General features: G+C 36.4%; 1 protein-coding gene across 1 annotated transcript in view; it reads right to left on the bottom strand.

Moving 5' to 3' along the window:
- The window catches only part of LOC134535042 (uncharacterized), a 168,431-nt gene that overhangs the window by 112,720 nt on the left and 35,138 nt on the right, over positions 1-20,573 (bottom strand). The window contains exons 18-30 of the mRNA XM_063373878.1: positions 19,842-20,025; positions 18,543-18,699; positions 16,593-16,674; positions 15,617-15,833; positions 11,107-11,598; positions 9,802-9,992; positions 8,937-9,104; positions 8,712-8,855; positions 8,540-8,618; positions 7,637-8,130; positions 4,028-4,183; positions 2,148-2,447; positions 1,435-1,618 (exon numbers count right to left, since the gene is read on the bottom strand). Of these exons, the coding sequence (XP_063229948.1) occupies positions 1,435-1,618; positions 2,148-2,447; positions 4,028-4,183; positions 7,637-8,130; positions 8,540-8,618; positions 8,712-8,855; positions 8,937-9,104; positions 9,802-9,992; positions 11,107-11,598; positions 15,617-15,833; positions 16,593-16,674; positions 18,543-18,699; positions 19,842-20,025 (2,848 nt within the window). The remainder of the gene's footprint in view (positions 1-1,434; positions 1,619-2,147; positions 2,448-4,027; positions 4,184-7,636; positions 8,131-8,539; positions 8,619-8,711; positions 8,856-8,936; positions 9,105-9,801; positions 9,993-11,106; positions 11,599-15,616; positions 15,834-16,592; positions 16,675-18,542; positions 18,700-19,841; positions 20,026-20,573) is intronic.

Here is a 20,573-nt window from a genome sequence, read left to right as displayed (position 1 = left end):
TAGATATAATTTCAAGAGTAAGTATAAATTATTTAATCAAAATATCTCAGCTAACGTGTGAAGCTCCGTGAACAGCACAGTTATTTTATGTGTGCTGTGTCTGCCACCTGACCAGTCGCAGCACTGATGCACTGCGAAGGCAAGACGAGGAGGGGGAAAATCAAAAAATAAACCAGACAGAGAGAGAGAGAGAGAGAGCAAAAGTGTTTGTGTATGTGTGCACGGTGTGAGGGCATGTGGCAATGTTGACCGTACTCCCTCCCTCTATTTGTTGTAAATGTCCCGTGAACTGGCACCCACACAATTAACGTGTCTATCTTGACAGGTGTTCATGCAACTATGCCCAATCATCATTGTTTCTGAACGAGATTTCCCACTCTTTGAACTGAACATACCGTGACAAAACTACAGCTATCGCTGGTGTTTGTAAGAGCTCCTTTTATATTCCTCCAGCCACACGGTAACAGGCATGCTATTTTTTATAGATGGGACTGACAAAGCGTAGCCTTGCCGCCTCTTCTCTCTCCGTGGCTAAACGATGGGTAAAAAAAATAAAATTCAATGGAGGTAAGGGAAACAAGGGTATAAAAAATAGCAGTCTTCTTTGTCTTGTTCCTAAGTGGGAATTGGAAAGGTCATAAATATGTGAACAGTGGAGAGGGATTGAGGGAGAGGAGGAGAGGGGGGGGGGGGAAAGTGGCACACCAATAAGCAAAGTTGGCAGACATACATTTGATAAACAACAATCGCCAATTACATTTCCAGATTAAGAAAGCATTTTGTTAATAGAAAATGTAAAATTTAATTTATCTAATTTGAAATAACAACAAAAAAGATTTTTCATTTTAATAATACTATTATTTTGTAACTTAAACATGTTGTGCTTAATAAGGATATGTGAGATTTGTTAGGCTGCATACAGGTCAATTATACTGCCTGTGATTTTTATATAGTATTTCTTTTAAAGTGTTTATGCTCAAAATGTAATTTACATGTTTTCTTTGTTCTTTTAAATATGTAATATGGCAGTAAACAGATTTCAATAGCTGGAAAACCAATTATTTTGATTAACATGCACTCTTATGGCAAAAATGTATCTGATTAGTGGTCTATTTTCTTGGGACGAATTAGAGCATTACTTCAAAGGGCGGGTGTAATTTAAACTCACTTTTTGAACATTTGTTGACCTTGAAACTTGTCACTTCTGTCCAAAATTTTACAAAAAAAAACTGTGTAGATATGCATACTTTGTTATACAAGTTATAAATGGGAATTTCATTAAACGGAAACACTTATTGTAACCAAATGTTAGGAAACATGTTGCTTATTACTAATATAATTTTTAAGACACTGCCGTAGTTTTTGCTGTTGCCTGCAATAAGTTTTCTGAAGGTAGATTCCAAGAGCTTTGAGGCTAGCGCAGACACACTTCACCTGAGCGGTGGTGAAAAACATGAAGAACTGCGCGAAGCCCTCGTTGAGCCAGGAGTGCTCCCACCACGTGGGGCTGACCAGGTTCCCGAACCACATGTGCGCGAACTCGTGGGTGATTATCGTGGCGATGCTCTGCCTGTAGTTCGACGGCGTCACTCCTTCTTCCAGGAGAATCATCCGCTCCCTGGGAACAAGCACAGCCGAACATCTGCTACAGAGGTGTAACTGAAGGTACACAAGGATTCAACACTTTCATGACAATTCTCATACGTGATATGGGCGCAATGTTTCAGTCTGCTGTTCGGCACTCTTACTCTTCATGGGTCGCAACTATGATCATACTGCAATATTTTAAGGTGTATTTTGTAATATATGAATGAAAACCACATATTTAAAGCATTCCACTCACAAGGTATGCTAACATTTACAATGAAAATAAATTTAATAAAACTAAAGTGAGTGCCAATAAACAATTAAGATCTAACAGTACTTCTAAAATTTTGTCAACACGAACATAGGTAAAGCTACCTATGTTTAAGTTGAAATTACTGAGGTTTCAGGAACAAAATTTTTTTTTAAATTTGACTTGCAGTTGATAAATTAGGGTCAATGCACTTAATGCATTAAGAGGCCTCTGTGGTCTTGCAGTAATCAGGCATGCTTATTCCACACCGAGATGAACCGTGCTGTAAGTTTAAAATCGTGCTTCTCACCTGTAGGTGACGAGCCCCCAGTTCTCCATGGCTCCGGCCGAGAAGTCAGGGACGGCCACCTGGTCCATCTTGGGCAGGAAGTAGTCCACCCCGGTGTAGTTCTCCAGGGCAGTCAAGGCCTTGGCTGCGAAGTCCACGCTGTAGCGCGCCTGGCCAACGGCGTCCGACCGCTGCCAGGTCTTGTGGAAGCCGTCGCTGGAGCTCAGGTTGCTGAAGTCCGACACCACGAACGCCACCAGGTACGTCGACATCGGCATGGGCGTCTCTTGGAAGTGGTCCCATGTTACGTTATCGTGCTCGCTGAAACATACATCAAACCACAAAAAACATGTATCTCCTATCTAAAACTAAAAATAAAAATCAAATAAAAATAACAAAAATAAATAATTATTATCAAAACCTAATGATTGCGCAATTGATCTATCCAATGTAAATGACCTTTCTAAGGTCTCAATATAAAAAAAAAATCTGTACAAAAATTAATTATATTTACTGGGAATAAACAATGTTTGACTAAGTACAAAAATAATTTTTTTTTTAACTCAGAAAATAAACATATTTTACATGACAAATTTGCTGACACATTTGAAACATGTATCTTTATGTGACTTTGTGATTTGGAGATAGACATGTTGCACTCACCACAACAATACTGTTAAACCTGTTTAAGACAACATGGCGTAAGATGTTTTCCCCTTCAAGTGTCAGAATAATATCAACTATAACACCTTTTTTTAATATGTTTCGAGTTATGAGATTTTCCTGCTTGATAACCACTAAATCAAAAAAACAAATACAGAAAAAATTACATTTTTCAACAGTAATCATTAGTTCATTACCCATTACTTGCTCGAAAACATCCTGATTGTTGTGAGGAACACTTACGTTCTAATCAAAGAATCAACAAAACAACCACTCAATATTTATTCCCAGAACAATAATTAATGTAACACGATTTTCAGTGATTGCCTTCTATGATAGAAAAAAAAAATATTGACCCAAAATATTGGAAAACATGTATGAATTTTATTGGGAAAAAATGTTGTGTGGTACAATGTAATCATAGCTAGAATCTTTTATAAATCCATGAAACTCAGCATATCCCTGATACTATGATTTATATGCCTGGTACAACAATAATAAAGAGTTTTTGTACCCTATTGTAAGGGTTATGCTTGGCACGTCAAGCAGCTGTGCCGTAATATTTAAGTTTCCTAATGTGTATCAGGTCATTTACAGTAACTAAGGTACACTGGCCAAGTTTATTCGTCATTCACTGTTAATTTATTTTCACTTAACGTGCGCGTGGCCATCATTTTCAGCTATATGGACGGTAAACAATAGGCATTTATTTTGTTACTTTTTTATGACAATGGTACCAATAATGTTCATGTGCAAAGGCTATTAGTAGGATATTTTGAGAAATGTTATTGCAGGGAATTATACAAAGAATTTAGAGTACTAAAAGGATTGTAATCAAAAGGTAGGTTCTGGATATATGTAGGGACTTAAGTATGATGCTTCCTGCAAATAAATCTTTTATCCATAATTTTCTAGCAATCACAGTTGAAGATATTTTCTGGCTAAAACAAAAATAAACATTGTCTAAAATTTTATTATCCTTTATTGTTTTATTGGCTTAAATTCTCTTTTCTACTGAAAGAAAGCAATCTGAATATGTATTTACTGTACATGATGTGTTGTTATTTACTCATTATCATACTCTTATCATAATGCAGGATAAATTGCAACACTTAATTTACATACAAACCATTCATTTTTATGTTGAATGATTAATGATGGTTACAAAGAAGAGTATGCTGGTAACTATAAGGACCTAAAAATTTTTAAGAGATTTATTAATAATTTTGCTGGCTTACTCGTAATCGGACGATTCCAGAGGCATGTTGCTCAGCGCGTGTCTGTCTTCTGTCCTTCCTATGGTTATCTTGAATTTGGCTTTGTATCCAGGCTCATCGAAGCAAGGGAATGCTCTCCTAGCACTTGTTGGTTGAAACTGGGTCGAGGCTAACCACCTGATGATGCAATGAAAAACAACCATTTGGTGCTATTGAAACCCAGACAGTTTTTTTACGAGTACTGTAGGGTGGGAAAAAAAATTCCTTAAGTTTGTTGATAAATCACATGCATACATAAACTGGCACCACATCATTATAACTGTATACACTTTCTTCACTGTGAATATCTTCCACCTGAACTGACCAAGTGGGATTACCACTTAGAAATTGCATTTTCAGAAAATACTAATTGCAATTTTGCAAAAACAAATAAGTAGTATTTATTCTAAATCTACCTAAAATTAGTAAAACACAATAAGACACATTTGGGAAAAATGTATGATGACTGGCAACGACAAATAAGAGAAATTCAAAAAATTCCTGAACCACAAATTAAAAAAATGAATTTGAAAATTAACAATTACACATAGTTCAAGCAAAGAGTTTCAAATATATTTTACCTTAGTAGAAATACCACAATACATTCTGTTTTCAAATTATAAATGCTTAGATAGCTAAAACTACAAGATAATTAAAAAAATACTACATAAATAACTTCAAAAATATTTCATAATATTTTGTGATGTTATGAATGCTTCACAGTATTAATAGATTAAATATTTATCTAATATGAATAACAAGTTGTTAAACTGCAAAAATTTATTCATTTCAAAATCTAGTAGACTATTTTATGTACGAAATGACATGTTTCTCACAAATTAAAATGAACTAAGGAAATAAAATGCAATGTCAAATTCAAATTAGTAGGCTTAACAAATAAAGAAAACCATTCCATTAGCTACTACCATGTTTTATCGCATAATTTCACACACATCAAGTTTGTAAAGTAAAGACGCGATTTTTATGCAAGAAAAGCATGTTTTTTTTAAGTTATTCGTAATAATAAAACATATCGCATGGAAAGTACATTTAATTAAAAAAAACAGTGTGATGATTGTGCGATAAAACACGGTAAATAAGTTTCACTGCAAATTTTTACAATCTATATCAAAATTATTTTCCCAACTTTCCTCTATAGATGGAAATGTGAAATTCACAATTCACCTACAGTAGAATCCCGCTGATGCGACCCCTCATGGTTCCCGGAAAAACGGAGTTATAAACGGAATGGTCGCAATAGAGAATTCGGGCCAATTTTTACACACACACACCACCCCCCCCCCTCCCCCCCCCCAAATATCCAAATACATAAAATACTTGCGCTAAATGAATTCGCGTCACGCGAGTTCGGCTATGCTAGCCGGCTGGTTGTTAATTTCGTTCAAAACGTGGCGAAGGAACTTGTGTGGATCAGGTAGAAAACATTCGGCTATAAACGAAAGATATAAGAACAATGCTATCCTGAAATGCAGTGACATGTTTTTGGAGTAGATAATCACAGCGACAGACCGACAGGATGCGCTCCCGCCCTTGCCGTCAGCGATGTTTATTTTGACAGCTCAAGCAATTATCTTTTCCACGTCCCTTTTCAGCGTAAAAAAAAGAAAAGAAAAAAAAACACATTGGAATGCAGATGGAAAAGTAACTATGCAGTAAAATAAATATATTTACGGCCCTGCTAAATTTTTCTATTCAATAAAATTTGAGGTATTACTGATTTTTCAGCAGAAACTGCTGTGTGACTAATAAACAAATTGTAACATAATAACGTAAACTTATAAAGTATTTATTAACGGCGAACGACAGTCATATAAGCCCATAAAAATATTTATTTTACCTAAAATGGACTATACAACCTGGCTTTTGTCGCACGCGGTGTGGGAGGGGAGGAGGATGTTGACAGTTTCTCACGCAGAAGGTTGAGATAAGGGAGGGAATGTGTTGAAATGTTAGTTGGTAAAGGAAGAGGGGGGGGGGGGGGGTGTATTTCATGGTTTGTGGCTCTGGGAGAGATGAGCCTTGAAGAATTAGCAGGGGATGGGAGAGGTAAGCGTCGCGTCGCGTCATGTCACGTATGACATCTAGCCGCCGGGCGGGTAAGATAACATGACAGCTGAGATGGCTTTTCGTGAGATAGTGGATGCGCAGAGCTCGGCTAGACACTGCCGCGTGGACAGTCTAGAGGGGTGATATCTATTTTTAGCCGTCTTTTGTATGCCTGTTTATAGTACAGCTCCCACCAAAATAAACGTGAACACATAGCGCCCAACAAAGTGTAACAGACATGTTTTTCAGCCGATTTTCCTCAAATTTTCGACTTTCTCTGTTTAAATTTTTCACGGTTTCTCAAAAAACGGTTGTATAAACGGAATGGACTCATCAGAGGGGGGTCACATCGGCGGGATTTTACTGTACTTATAACATACAGCAAAACCCCTTATTTGCACTTTTCATGGGGACAACGTAAAAAAGTGTAAAAAGCGGGAAAGTGTAAATAAAGGGAAAAGTAAGAAATACGTTAAAGTTAATTTGAATACATTCGCATCCTGCAGCGTTCATAACAAATACGGGCTACATTACACATACGCATTACACCACAGTAAAAAAAATTAAAAAAAAAAAAAAAAAAAAAGAAGGCCGCAAATTGGAAATTTACTGTCAATAGCGCGCCGTGCGCGGAGAATGGTCATTGTACTCGATCAGCTGTTGTTACGGCACGGCGTCTGTTCTCTGAGCTGCGCATGCGCAGTATAACTCACTCAAAGCTCCGCCCAGACTCGTGACGTTCCATCAGCAGCCAGCCAATAGATGCGAGCTTAGCGGAAAAAAATATAAGCTCCATCTCCCGTGTACCAGTTTCTTGGTATACGCACCAGATTTCTCGCTTCCGTGACGTGTTCAAATTTACGTTCATCTTGATGTCTTGATACCAAAAATTAATTATTTAGATCCTCAGAAATAAATGGTTAGTTTAAAAAATATGCGTCAACTGTACAATATTTCTGAAATTATAAAATATGTTTAAAACAGTTACAAAGACTCCGCTCATTTTATCTAGTGAAGTTTATGTCTCGTACCAGTATTTCGGCTAAGTTGTGACATAAATATAGTAGCAGAACGTTTATACATTCGTGAGTTTACGTTTTTCCCTAGTACATTTTAGATTGTCTCCTGCTATAATTACTCGGACTTTTACACGCCTAGACTTGAATTATTATATGTTTAGAAATAAAAGCAACTTTACATGTTATAAAATATGTTTATTTTGCGATTTAAAATGTTCACTGCCGACTATAAAAGTTACGTTTTTCACTATGTTTTTAAGCCTACTATGGTTGTTACGTGACGTAAATAGCGGGATGGATTCGATTTTTGAGACGTAATTCACGTGAAAGTATTGTATTGGATTAAATGGGAACCAAACGGGACCTGAAGAATATAGTGCAAATAACGGGAAAACGTAAATAACGGTAATGTAAATAAGGGGTTTCACTGTATTATCTAGCAAAATAATGTAGAAGAAAAAGTGCAATATGAACGGAACAGTACCAAATAAACAAATCATCATACCTCTTCACACCATTCTTGTAGTAGTACGTCCGATAGAATCCATTCATGTCCTCGCGGTGGTACCCTTTATAAGACATGTACAGCTGGTAACGTCTCCCCGCCACCAGCTCCTGCTCCAGCTTGATGTCCAGGAACTGTCGCACCGGGTCCATGGTCACCGCGGCGACGCCCACGCCCACGGATATGGTGTCCTCCTCTATCTCCAGGTTGTGCGCGTGCAGCGTGATGCGGTCCGTGTTGCCGGTCACCACGAAGGTTATGTTGACGCGGCCCTCGAACTGGAAGGTGCCGTCGTCCAGGTTCGGCCTCAGGACCACGTGGTAGTGCTCGGGCAGGATGCTGGTGGGCAGTCGGTAGTCCTGCTGCTTCACCCAGTCGGACACCGCGGCTCCGTGGGTCTGCAGCCACTGGAGGTTTGTCTCGGCCGACTGCAGGCTGCTGAGGAGGGTGTCGGAGCCGATGTCGGCCGTGATGTTGGCGACTACCTCCTTCAGCTGCAAGAATATAAAGTGTGAATTTATTTTGCAATCACGAATATCTAAGAAAAAAAAAAGATTGTCATGAATCAGACGTCTTTTGTTTTAAAATAAAAGCGTCAGTTAGACTGAAATTTTAATTTTAAAACAGTTACTCAGAACATTATGTATAACTGCACTTTTGAATTTGCTTTGGATCCTATTGATTACTGATAGTTGAACATCTGGACAACATGATATTCATTTGGGCATCCCCTTAGTTACTGTTTTTTGTTTTATTAATTATTTCCTACTATGCTACTATATGTCACATCTATAAACTTGATAATCATTACTGCTGTAAATTTGAAGATTATCAGGTAAAAAAAGTATACTTTTATCGATCAGAGGATACTTTGGTAATTAATTTAATTATGTAATAACTTACTTTAGACAGTTGCTCCTCTGAGTATATTGCACCAGCAATACCAGATACCACTGAAGAAATGGTATTGACGGAATTGTTTCTGTGAAATAAAACAAAGATACACGAAAAAATTATTGTATTGAACTGTCTATTATGTTACCAATGAGTTAATACCAAATTATTGTAAACTTACGAATGTATTATTTCCTGGTAGTTGTCTCGTAAGAAGTTGATTGTGAAGTCAACTCCGTAAAAATTATTGTGAACGGATGAATACACTAACGACTGGTCATGTTGTCTGATGTTGGATTCATTTGACAGTGATGTCCTCAGGAAGCTGTGGGAAAAGAAAACTAGTTAGGAAGCTGATTCAGCCTTAAATAACAATACACCTGTCTTAGTTAAATTTTTTTTTTACCCGTGTGCAAGCGTTTCATTTCTGGTACAACCCATCACTCCTAGAATAAGAACTTGTTCAGAATTCACGTTGTGTGTTAGATAGCGATTCCACAGGAAGTTGAACTCGGCTTCACCGCCATAGCGGAGTCCATTGCAATAGATCACAGTCTTCAAGTCAGCATTCACTCTGAAATAGAAAAAATATATAAATATTTTGAGTTACTTTTTTTTTGAGGCAGTGCTGTCATTCTGGTGTTAACTTCAAACATGAGTTCTTCCATGGTTCGAATCTTGTATATAATATGAAAGCTTGGACTTTTTTTTCATGAAAACAAGCTAAGTGGTCCTGAGAAATTTTAGGTTTAAAAATTTTCGCCACCGACTTAGTAATAACCTGTGTGTTGTCCTTAATTCATAATAATGTGCGATAGCGCCTCTGGAGGGCATAAATGCAACTGCAAAAACTTAATTAACCCTCCTTCGTCTCTGTTCAGTTTGTTAGTTGTTCATAAATTGTTTACTTGTGATCGAGGTCACTAGGTCGGGACTTTGAATTTCACATGTAGTCGCTTGCAAATAGTTAGTGAGAGAGTTCCACGGCGGAGGTACAGGCTTGTCACAAACGTAAGTACGGTGAATGAATCGTGCTGGTGTGAGCAGCTGCTCCCGTAACCTGATTTTTGAAGAATTTTTATTAAAATACTGCCCAAATTGTTAAAATTCACCAAACAGTTAATACTATAACGATTTCGTTTGTTAACTATGGTTCACGCCGTATGCCACAGAAGGCAGCACCCTGGTTCCATGAGAATTACGTCGCAACTCACAAAGTTACTCCTACCAAATGCCGTATACAGAGAACTGAGTTGTCACACCACACTCACATGTAGTTGTCCGGGTCGGCCATGAGCTTGGCGAACTCGCTCCTCGCCATGTCAGTGCAGCTCTTGACTCCGTAGTTGCAGGCCCAGGAGGCTATCAGGTTCCTGTGCAGTCGGGTGACGTGGGTGTCCTCGGACCGCTCCTCCAGCCCCAGGGAGGCGAACACGTTCTCCAGGAGTTTCAGCACGTAGCTCTGCAAAACACACGCATTGACACTCTTCTCATTCTCCTCATAAAGACTTAAAAGTTGTATACTCCAAGCTGTTTATAGAGTCATCAACAAGGGAAAGATCATATTGTGAGTTGGGATAAAACTGAAATAACAGGAAAAAGCATGTTTATACACAATATAACACCGAAATGCAACTAAATGCACACCATAAAGGGTGAAAATGCAACAGAATCATGAAATTATTCAGAATTTTTCATAAAAACTTAACCCAAATCACAAAAACGTAATATTTTATTTCATTATATTCAATTAATGTAATTAATTTAGCATGATATTTGTACCAAAATATTTGTTCTGAATATGTCTGAAAAATTTCCTTTTTTTCCCCTTGCAACTGTTATTATTAACTCATTTCTACATTACGACGTTAACACATTTTCCAAATACACGGATACTTGCCAATTTTATTTTCTAGTTTCGAGTAGTTAGACATGCTTATTAAAAATTATTATACTACATCAGTCCATCATATATCAGTCAAAATGACTGCTTTGGTAAATAAAGAATCATGAAACATTTAAGTCTCATATTTGTTGAATAATATGTCATTATAAATAAAGAGAAATCATAAAAAACAATAATACAGAAATCTCCTCTTTTAAAAATGAATTTGGCCTAAAAAAGGACAGGAGAGGTATAAAAGGCGAGGCCGACCCACAAGCTGCGGTGAAGGGAAAAGGGTGAGTAAGCCCCTTAGCGAGCGATATCAGGGAACGAGCAACGAGCTTCGTGTGTGAAGCATCTGGAACGGCAGACGAGTGAGGAGTGAAAAGCAGTGGGTTAGGACCGAGGTACAATGGTAATACATGAACAGTACAGAGAGCCACTGCTGAGATAGGCTCCAATGGGGAGAGTAAATAGTGGATGTATTAAAGTGAGATAAGTTTTGTGGATAGTCATTAAAATTGTTATAATTTAGGAACAAGTGTAAATACTAGTCAATAAATACACCAATAGTTAATTAACTTTGGGCTATACCTTCTGGAGCTGTATTTCCACTGTTTATTCTGTATGTTACATGTCATTAGGCTTAAAAAACAATTTTTAATTTTTTGAATACCAATATAATCCTCACCTTGAAGACGTGATGTTCGTACTCTCCCAGCCCCATCATCCGGCGGTCGATGTAGCTGAAGGCACCGAGGGCGGCGGCCCAAGGCACGTACTCCGTCTCGAAGGCGAGGTACCGGGACAGCCGGAGCGCCGTGCCGTAGTCCAGGCTCCCGGCCCGAGCCAGCGCGAAGGCATCGTCCAGCAGCTGAGCGCGGTTCAGCACGTGGATCTCGTCGTGGTACTCGGAGCGCAGGTAGTCGGACAGCAGCGCCCAGTTGCGGGCGTCGTAGTTGACGCGGTAGAAGCCCGTCTGCTGGATGTTGAAGAGGACCCACTGGGCGGGGCTGGCGGCCAGGCTGATGGTCCAGCTACTGACCTGCAGGCCGGTGAGCCAGTGGTCGGCGGTGGTGGAGGTGAAGTTGGGGCTGGCCTGCGTGGTGTAGGTCAGGGGCACCCACCAGCGGTACGTGCGCGTGTCGCTGCTGCCCGCGTCCCGCCGCAGAAGGAAGCGACTCTGTGAACAGTTTGATCATGGAATGAAAAAAACTCAAATCACTTGAAGGTCATCTCACTACATCACAACTGATGTAATGATGTATTTGTTTATATGTAACTACAGGAAAGCACCAGTACAACGAACTTCAGTTAAACGAACACTTCACTTAACCGAACTCATTGTTTGGTCCCGCCAAAAACGTATATAATAACCTTGAATTTTATTTCATCTTAACGAATTTTACGACTGTCTGTTTCTTCCTGAAACAAAAATATTCACTTGAACGAACAAACTTGAGGCAAATTTTGAAAAAAATTACATCCAAAAACTTGTACTTTATTTCTAATTTTCTTATTCAAACGTAACAGCGTGTACGTAAACAAAAACATTACCTACTACAGAGCTGCCAACCATCACGGATTTTCTGTAATTATTACGGATTTAACACCGAATTACGGAATTACGGAACATCGCTGGTTTATTACGGAAACAAGGCTTTGTGCTGCACGGTAACGGAAAAAATTCAGTTTCTGCTGCGCTGTTTCGTGAACGCAGTTCGAATACATCACGTGTTTGCGCAAATAACGGAACTAGTATGTGTCCGCATGTAGCATGTACTGTCGAAATAAGTAGATAATTCTCATGTTTTGAAATAATAATGGGATGGTATTACGTCCGTTGTACGATACAACTAGTACATATTCTCGGACTTTTCGTTTGTTGGCTACTTACATCACGATAATGTTTGTACGGTACTTTGGCTAACCTGTGTTGTTTTAATTTATTTTTTGATAGTCATTTTTTTTTCATCATAGGGTTTTTGTCGTGTCTACAGACGTGAAATTTTTTACGTTTTTCAATAGTGTTGTGTTCTTCAGTGCTGGTTGTAGAAATGAAGCGTGTGACAAAACAAAAGTGTATCTGGGGGAGAAAGAAAAGAACGCAATTCTTCAAAACTTTCGACCTAAGACCTAACTATTCAAAAGAATGGCCATGCTTGTCTTCAAATGTTTTGGAACACCACGCTATTTTAATGTATGCACGTGTGACTTTTCGATTGCACATGGTGGAAGGGATGACTGTAGACGGCATATTGAATCAAAGAAACATGCGGATCTTTTTATAGTCATGAAGAGCAATAAATCCATATCATAGTTTTTTCGCTACATCTGAAGAAACGAAAGTAACGAACGCAGAGTTATTGTTTACAAGTTCTTTTGTTTGTCTTCTGTTGTTTGTTTATAAGACAGTTCTTATCCAACCAGGATAAAAGAAGCAAATAAAAAGACAGTTGTTCAAAAGTATAACTTTGAATACTTTGAATTGCAAGGTTGAAAATTTCCTGTAAAATTATTGACAATATTACATATTCAGATGATTGTATAGTTTAAATAGTTTTTTTTTCTTTGATTCATTAATTTTCATTGTATTCTTATACATAGGCCTATATTTTTTTTTTTGCATATTCTTGTCCTTGTTTTATCTTGTGTGTGTCATAATTCCTCAGGAAAAATTTATCGTGCATGATTTACACATACTTTTTCATATAATTGTCATTACCGATGGGTGTGATTTGAGGTTGGCAGCTCTGCCTACAACGTGTCTACTGACCATAGATAAAGCATCAGCAGAGAGTATGTGAACAGGTTCTTCAAGCGGCCATAGACTAATGACAGCTACCATAGGCGTGCGCACGGTAGGTGCCACAGGTGCCTTGGCACCACCATTAGGATTTACGTTATTTTGTTTTTTACAAGCACAAATAATACCTACATACTTACAAAAATCCGTATTATTTCCAAAAAAAATATGTTTTCCAATCGTGTAGAGTTACAGATATGTGCTCATAACACTATCAGTATATCAATTATCAATCGAACCAACTATACTAACCTTTGAATATATTCAAAGATACTAACGGAAACAAGCCAGTTGCAATTACTTGTGTTGTACACGCGGGCCGCGGCTGCGCGGCTACGAAACTTCTGAAATGTAAATACTTCTCATAGTTCTCCTCGAATTACATAGAATGCGCGCTCGGTGTCCACTGTTCACTCGGCAGGCGCACGGAATAATAGCCGCCGTCCGCCAGGGTTTATTTAAAAAAAGAGAGTTTTTGTTGTATTCCAAAAGTTAAAACTTTTGCCCACTCTTATTTGTGTATTGTTATTATTTTAATATCTTGCATATTTTAGGTATGTTACAAAAACTCCCTTCATTTGTTGATTTTAAAACTTAACATTTGAGAATGTTTTTTCTAGCATTTATTTGGCGTCTTCAGAAAACATATAAGTACGGTATTTCAAAGCCACCAGCATGAATTCCATGCAAACAATTTCTGCAATTTACTTTATGGCTTAACAAAGCTTAAAACTGTAAATAGTTTAGTAGTTTTCCTGGTGATTACAACGTTCAAAGCCATAATTTGTCATAAAAAATGTTAAAATTTTTACATCTGCGTATTTAATGATTTTGTTCGGAAACACCTTAAATAGCATCATTTTGCGCTATAAAATACAAATTTTTCCGGGGGAGGACCCCCGGACCCACCCGCTTTAGGCTCGGGGTCCGTGAATGACAGGGCTGTTGTGTAATCTGGCACCACCAATACTGAAGTCCTGCGCACGCCTATGACAGCTACTGAACCTTAGTACACTTAAGGTGTTTCATGTTTTTATCGGTATACATATTTATAACAATGGTTATGTTTCAGTATAAAGAACTTCAGTATAACAAACTCAGCTATTTTTTGGTCCCTTCATGTTCTTTATAGTGAAGCTTTCCTGTAGTTTAGTACCAGATTTAATTAAAATAAACTAAATACCAATATAAATTTTTCATAGAAGCAGTGTACGAACTAGTTATATGTTGTACTTTGAAGAAAAAAAAAAGGCTTTAATCACCATTACCTGTTGAAAAAGGTAAATATATACATAAATATCACAGATCATTTTTGATGTATTTTGCACATCATTATTTCCATTTCAACACATTTTTTATACACAGAAAGAACTTTAAGCATATTGCGTAATAGATCTAGTATTTTCAGGAATGGGCTGATTTTACGTTAAAAAGTTAAAAACACTTCACAAACTTTAACTATGGAAAACATAACTATACAATAATTTAATTTTTTGTATAGGCATTTTTTGATAACATAAATCAATTATTGGTTAAATCAAATATATTTCAAGAATTTAAAACTTTTTGTGAGTGATAAAAATGCAGTTTGGTGCAAAATAACTTACTCATTAGAATATTTTTCTTGTAAATCATCTCATATGACATGTGGAGATTTTAATCTTTTGTTTTTTTCAGAAGTTAATTTTATATACATGTTTACTTAGACTATCTTAATACGTAATAAATAATGAGATGAGATTTTACAGTTTCCATTTCATGCCAATTTTGTTTTTAATTTTAATTTTGGAATTGTTTTTATTTTGATCTGATTATTAAAACAGATAGCATATTACTGAACAAATATGATACTTAAATGTTCCATAGTACTAATTTCTCCAAAAAAGTGTCAATTTGATAGATACATGATGCACTTTTTCAATATTATTTGTAGCATGTCTATCTTTTTGGAATAAAATAAATAAATTTGTTAAGTATTTCCGTGTTTGAAAAATTTTCAAAGGTCTTAATGTAAAAGTTAGTAACTGATAACTGTTGCAATATTAAAAATTTTGTATATTAAATTGTGGTACAAACATCATACTATATAAATTACTTTCATTGATTTTAATTATTAAAAACTACTTAGGTATTAATCAATTACAGTTAAGTTTTGATTGAAAATGCTAATTATTTTCATAATTTTAATTGTATTTCTGTGCTTTGTGGAGTATTAACTTGAATTTCAGGTGTTAGTTCAGTTTTATCGCAATCCACCATAGAAACGTGTCCGTAGCAATTAAGTATTTTAAAATTTTTTCATTAAACATATACGTTGTTATTTTGTTGAATTTCACGTCATACAATATTTAAGTTTTCTAATACCTTCACTGGCAGTTATGTGATGTAACTTTACCTGGGTGACAGTGGCTGTTGTTGCAGTATAGCTTCTGGTCACTGTGATTACAGGATACCCTTTCTGCAAAATCCATGTGTCCATGATTGTTTTCACAAATATCGGCAAAATTCTGCCCGAGGTATATTGACCGTACTGGGTTCCATTCTGCGTGTCTTCGTCATACTGTTCTTGGAGGGCGGCGAACAAATTATCAGGCACTGCAGTACTGTTTCCACTGAAACATCGGTCACAAATTGTAGTTTATTTTCATCTTAAATGAGGTAACAAACAAAAACCAATTAGTCTGAAATGCTTTATTCCATTTGCAAATTTCATTTTTTAATGAAGGTATATTTACAAATTAAGCTAAAGAAGTTATGCTGTCCGCATTATCCAGCGAGTAACCATGACATAATAATTTAAAGAAAAAAATATTTATTTACGAATTTGGCACATTCGTGTTGTTTTGCAAATAGCAGAGTACCAGTAGCATTTATCTGGCAAACAAAGATTGCAATGAACATTACATAGTGAAGCAAATTTTTTGAAATATTCTTAAGGCATTGCATCACTTTCTAAGTTATATACATTTTTTGCTAGGTAAAACCTGCTAAAGTTCTGCACCTTATTCAAAGAAGTTGCCATCTTGTGCAATGGTAAAGTTTTGTTGAGAAATACGCACATAAACAAAAGGAAAACTATGCTGTGTTTCTCCGCCATTTACAATATTTGTTTAACAAATGATGAAGTATGTGCAGGTATGATGGAAATTGCATTTGTAAATATCCGTGATGGCTTTTTAAAATCAAGGAATCCACTTAAGGGAATCGGCAGGCCTGAATTACACAATCACAATCACTGAAAAAAAATTAATGAATTTAAAATCTTACTAAACAAGTGGTTTCTTAAATTTTACTCAGGAGGTTATTTAACAATAACTTTATTCATTCCTAGTGTGTAGATTTTCTAGTTAGATAAATTTAAAAACACTAACTGTCGTGAAAGATATTTCCTCAGTCCTCGGCTGAATGTTTCTTTTGTTAGAAAATGCTCCATCATTCTTATTATAGATGCTCCTGTAACAAACAAAAATTATAAATTAATATCCAAAATTATTGTCTTAAGCTTAATGTTTTGCTTTTATGATAGCATCAATACGTAGGGGCAAGATTATATGATGAATTGCAATAAAACCAAAATAATGAATAAAATCATGTCAATACACAACATAACACCGAAATGGAAGTTAATACACCATAGCAGCTCCAAAATGTAAGTTATATCATGGAATTAACCTCCATTTAACTAAAACTTAATTGAAATGAAAAAAGTAATCTTTTAATGTTTGAAATTCAAGGAATGTCATTATTTCCAGACAAAAATTGTACCAAAGTGCATAGGTCAGGAAAATTAATTTAATATTTTATTGTGCATCTCTTATTGAATCACTTTTAAACCACATCTGTTTAAGACTAATTCGTTAGAAATTATATCATCAGAAAAATACAGAATACAAATATGTACACTATTTTGGTGGAGTAAGTATTACAAAACAGTATTTATACAAATAAAAACAATAACACCGACATATTCTGTTTTAAACACAAAATTGGACTAAAAAATAAAACACTAACATCTTGTCTCTATCTCGATACAATGTCCCTTTTGATGTTAAGCGAATGTTTGCTGCACATGTGGGTACAGGGTTGACATCTGTTGGGGTGAAGGGTGAAGCTCCTTCAGACATATTAAAAAAATGTTAATGTGTGACTGCTTAGACAGCCAAATGAACACCCTTTACAAGTTAACAAATCTTTAAATAAAAATAGATAAGGATGTCAATAAATCATACAACAAAATAACAGTTCAAAGATTTCCAAATATTGAGCTTAACTGACTTAAAAATAAGTACTAACAACTTAACCTAGATATTAATTAGATCCAGACAGCTATCTTTCATAGGTACTTAAAATTAAAATAATAGTTTTAAAAATTGACATCAGAAGTCAATTCACCCAGTGGATAAATATCTTATTCCTCTGGGGATTGGGGTTGTTGGGAAAACAGTGATAGTGAGGTGGGGGGGGGGGGGGGAGAGAGAAGAAGGAGGTGCATGCCTTCATAACCCTCTCTGGATCCACCTCTGATTTATTCTGATTTTTTCACCATTCAATTCTTCAAGAAAACCAAGCAAAACATTTTTAAAAACAACAACTATAAAATGGCATGACAAAGACCACTACTTTATTAATGGAGACAATATTTTAAGGTTTTATTTTTAGGCCAAATTCGTTTTGAAAGCAAGAGATTTTGGTGTTATAAATTTTATATTTTATGCAATTTGTTTGTTCATAAAGCTAGCATAATATTAAACCAATATTACACATCAATGTTTAAATGTTTTTTATTTTACTATAACTGTGCTATTTTGATCAATATATGATACACTTTTGTAATAATTACAATATATTGATTCGTAATAAGCATGGCTAACTACTTGAAACAATTAAAACAAAGTATTTGAGTGTTTTGAAAACGTACCAATGTCATAATGTAAAAATGAGTTACTAAAAATAGCTGCAAAATAAAAAAATGTTTTAAAATTTTGCGATCTATTTAGTAAACACATTTTCGTAAATGCTGAATAAATTACATTCTTTAAATTTACTATATTAAAAGAAAACAGTTTTGTGAATTGAGTTAGTGTTTTGTGTGTGTGTGTATATATATATATATATCAGTAGAAACAAGATTATATGGTGAATTGCAATAAAACCTAAATAACACCTATAAGCAAGTCAGTACACTAGGTAACCGAAATGCAACTGAAAAAATAATATTTTATATATATTATAGGTGTTATTTAGGTTTTATTGCAATTCTCCATATAAACTTGTTTCTACTGATTAGACACATCTGTAACTTCTTTTCGAGCATCATCTACCTTTATTGTAGCTGATTGTGCCAAACATTTCCCTTATTGAAGATGGCGTGTCAACGTGATTGCTGAGCGGGTGCGCAGATTCTAAAGCGTCTGCGGACAGAGCTGTCTGAACTTGTAACGGAACAAACTGCTCTTCCAGCTGCCAAGTCCGCTCGACCTGCGAAAAATAGGAATGGAAAAAATTACAACTTCTGAACAGCATTACTTACTTGTCATGGAAAACATGAAGGGAAAGGTGTTTCTGATCTTTCAAAAAAATTTAATTTTTTTTTCTAGCCACTGTAATTTAAATAGTTACCTTATATAATACCACAACAGTAAATTTTATTTCTGTACACACGTTAGTTTTCAATATATTACGTTACAAATATCCAATTTTCGGATGCCGGTGTGAATGTAGAAAATGACTCACTATTGATTTCCAGTTTATGACATAACAGTATATTGGGAATGTGCAGACAGTAAAGTGATAATAAGCATGGGTAATTGATTTCATGTAAATATTAAATAAAAAAGTGTGCTTTAGTAATGTACTCATTTTAAATACACGTCATAAAGTGAGTTATATTGTCAATACCTAACATAACTTACACCAGTTTTTAAACCGAGTAAATACGGCACTTTTAGTTTCGCACTAAGGGCAGGTCTACATGGATGGCATGTGGCTAACACTAGTAGGAGACAGCTGCCCTCTCAGAGGAACAGCAGACCTGACGTTCCTGCCAACCTGCGGAATGTGTGAGTTGGGATCAGGTGGGTATGAAATATCGACGGAATTTGTTGGCGGGGAAAAACAGGAATACCGTGAGAAAATTTTTATTTTAATAAACCTTAAGTTTTCGAACTCAACAATACAATGAATAAAAACATTTTTTTTTGGACATTAATTAACTCGCTCAAATATTAACATTATTATCAATTCTATTCAAGCCACATTCCTAACAGATGATCATATATTAACCTTTCAATTCTTTTGTTTTAAAATGCTAATATCATTGTGTCTGTCCATAGTTTTTTCTATCCTATGTGGATTGTATATCTGTTTTTTTTTATGGTTGTCTTTGTCTTTGTGCATATTACAATGAATAACAATAAAAAAAAAAGGAGCAGACTCATGGCAATGTTCGAAACATTTACCACTAGTGAAAAATCTGGATGTGACTCCCCTGTGAATCAAACTCGGACTGCCGTGGTGAGGAGTAAGTGGTGTGGCCACTCAACCACCTCGGCCCACGTAGAACGGTTCACAAAACGCACACTGCCCACAAGTGTTCCGGGGAGCAGGGGCCCCCGCCTCACCTCCGCTGCGGCGAAGAACTCGAAGAAGCGGGCGAAGCCCTCCTTGAGCCAGGTGTGCTCCCACCAGGCGGGGGTGACCAGGTTGCCGAACCACATGTGCGCCAACTCGTGCGCCATCACCGTCGCCACGGCCTGCTTGTAGCTCGACGGCGTCACGCCCTCCTCCACGAGGAGTGCTCGCTCCCTGCGCGGCAAACCAAACACGGTGAGGGGTGGGATGGTTTTCCTGCGACCCAAAAAGGCTAAGGACTCCCGGTCTCCCTGCACAGTGGCTATAAGACGTAACAAGTTCCGGCTCTTAAATGCTCAGCGTTGTCTGTCATGTTGGATTCCACACAGCTAACAAGAAATGTTTTGAATATGGGACCACAGAAGTACATTCGCGAGCATTCCCTAGCTGCAGGAACTCAGAAAATGACGTCTAATGAGAAAAAGCAATCAAATTAGTGAGGCAAAATTATTTAATGCTTATGAATATTTGCCTCAATTTTTTTTTTTGAAATAGCAGATAGCTTGTAACATAAAATCAATTTTTATACGAGGGAGAATTTGAAGAAATTATCCTAGACAAAAAAAAATGGCATGAAAAAGGCAATAATCCAACATGGCGAGTGAAGCTGCAGCTTATTAACATATTGGCTTGCGAAAAACGAGTTTAAGGTGGTAGTGTCTTGAACTATTTTGCAGCTAAATTTTTGTGTTTTGCATATAATTTTAAATATAATTGTTTAT

Source organism: Bacillus rossius, chromosome 8 (genome assembly GCF_032445375.1).
Source record: "Bacillus rossius redtenbacheri isolate Brsri chromosome 8, Brsri_v3, whole genome shotgun sequence".
In the NCBI taxonomy this organism is placed as follows: Eukaryota; Metazoa; Arthropoda; class Insecta; order Phasmatodea; family Bacillidae; genus Bacillus; species Bacillus rossius.
The sequence above is the reverse complement of the archived record's forward strand: the minus strand, read 5'-3'. Positions and strand labels throughout refer to the sequence as shown.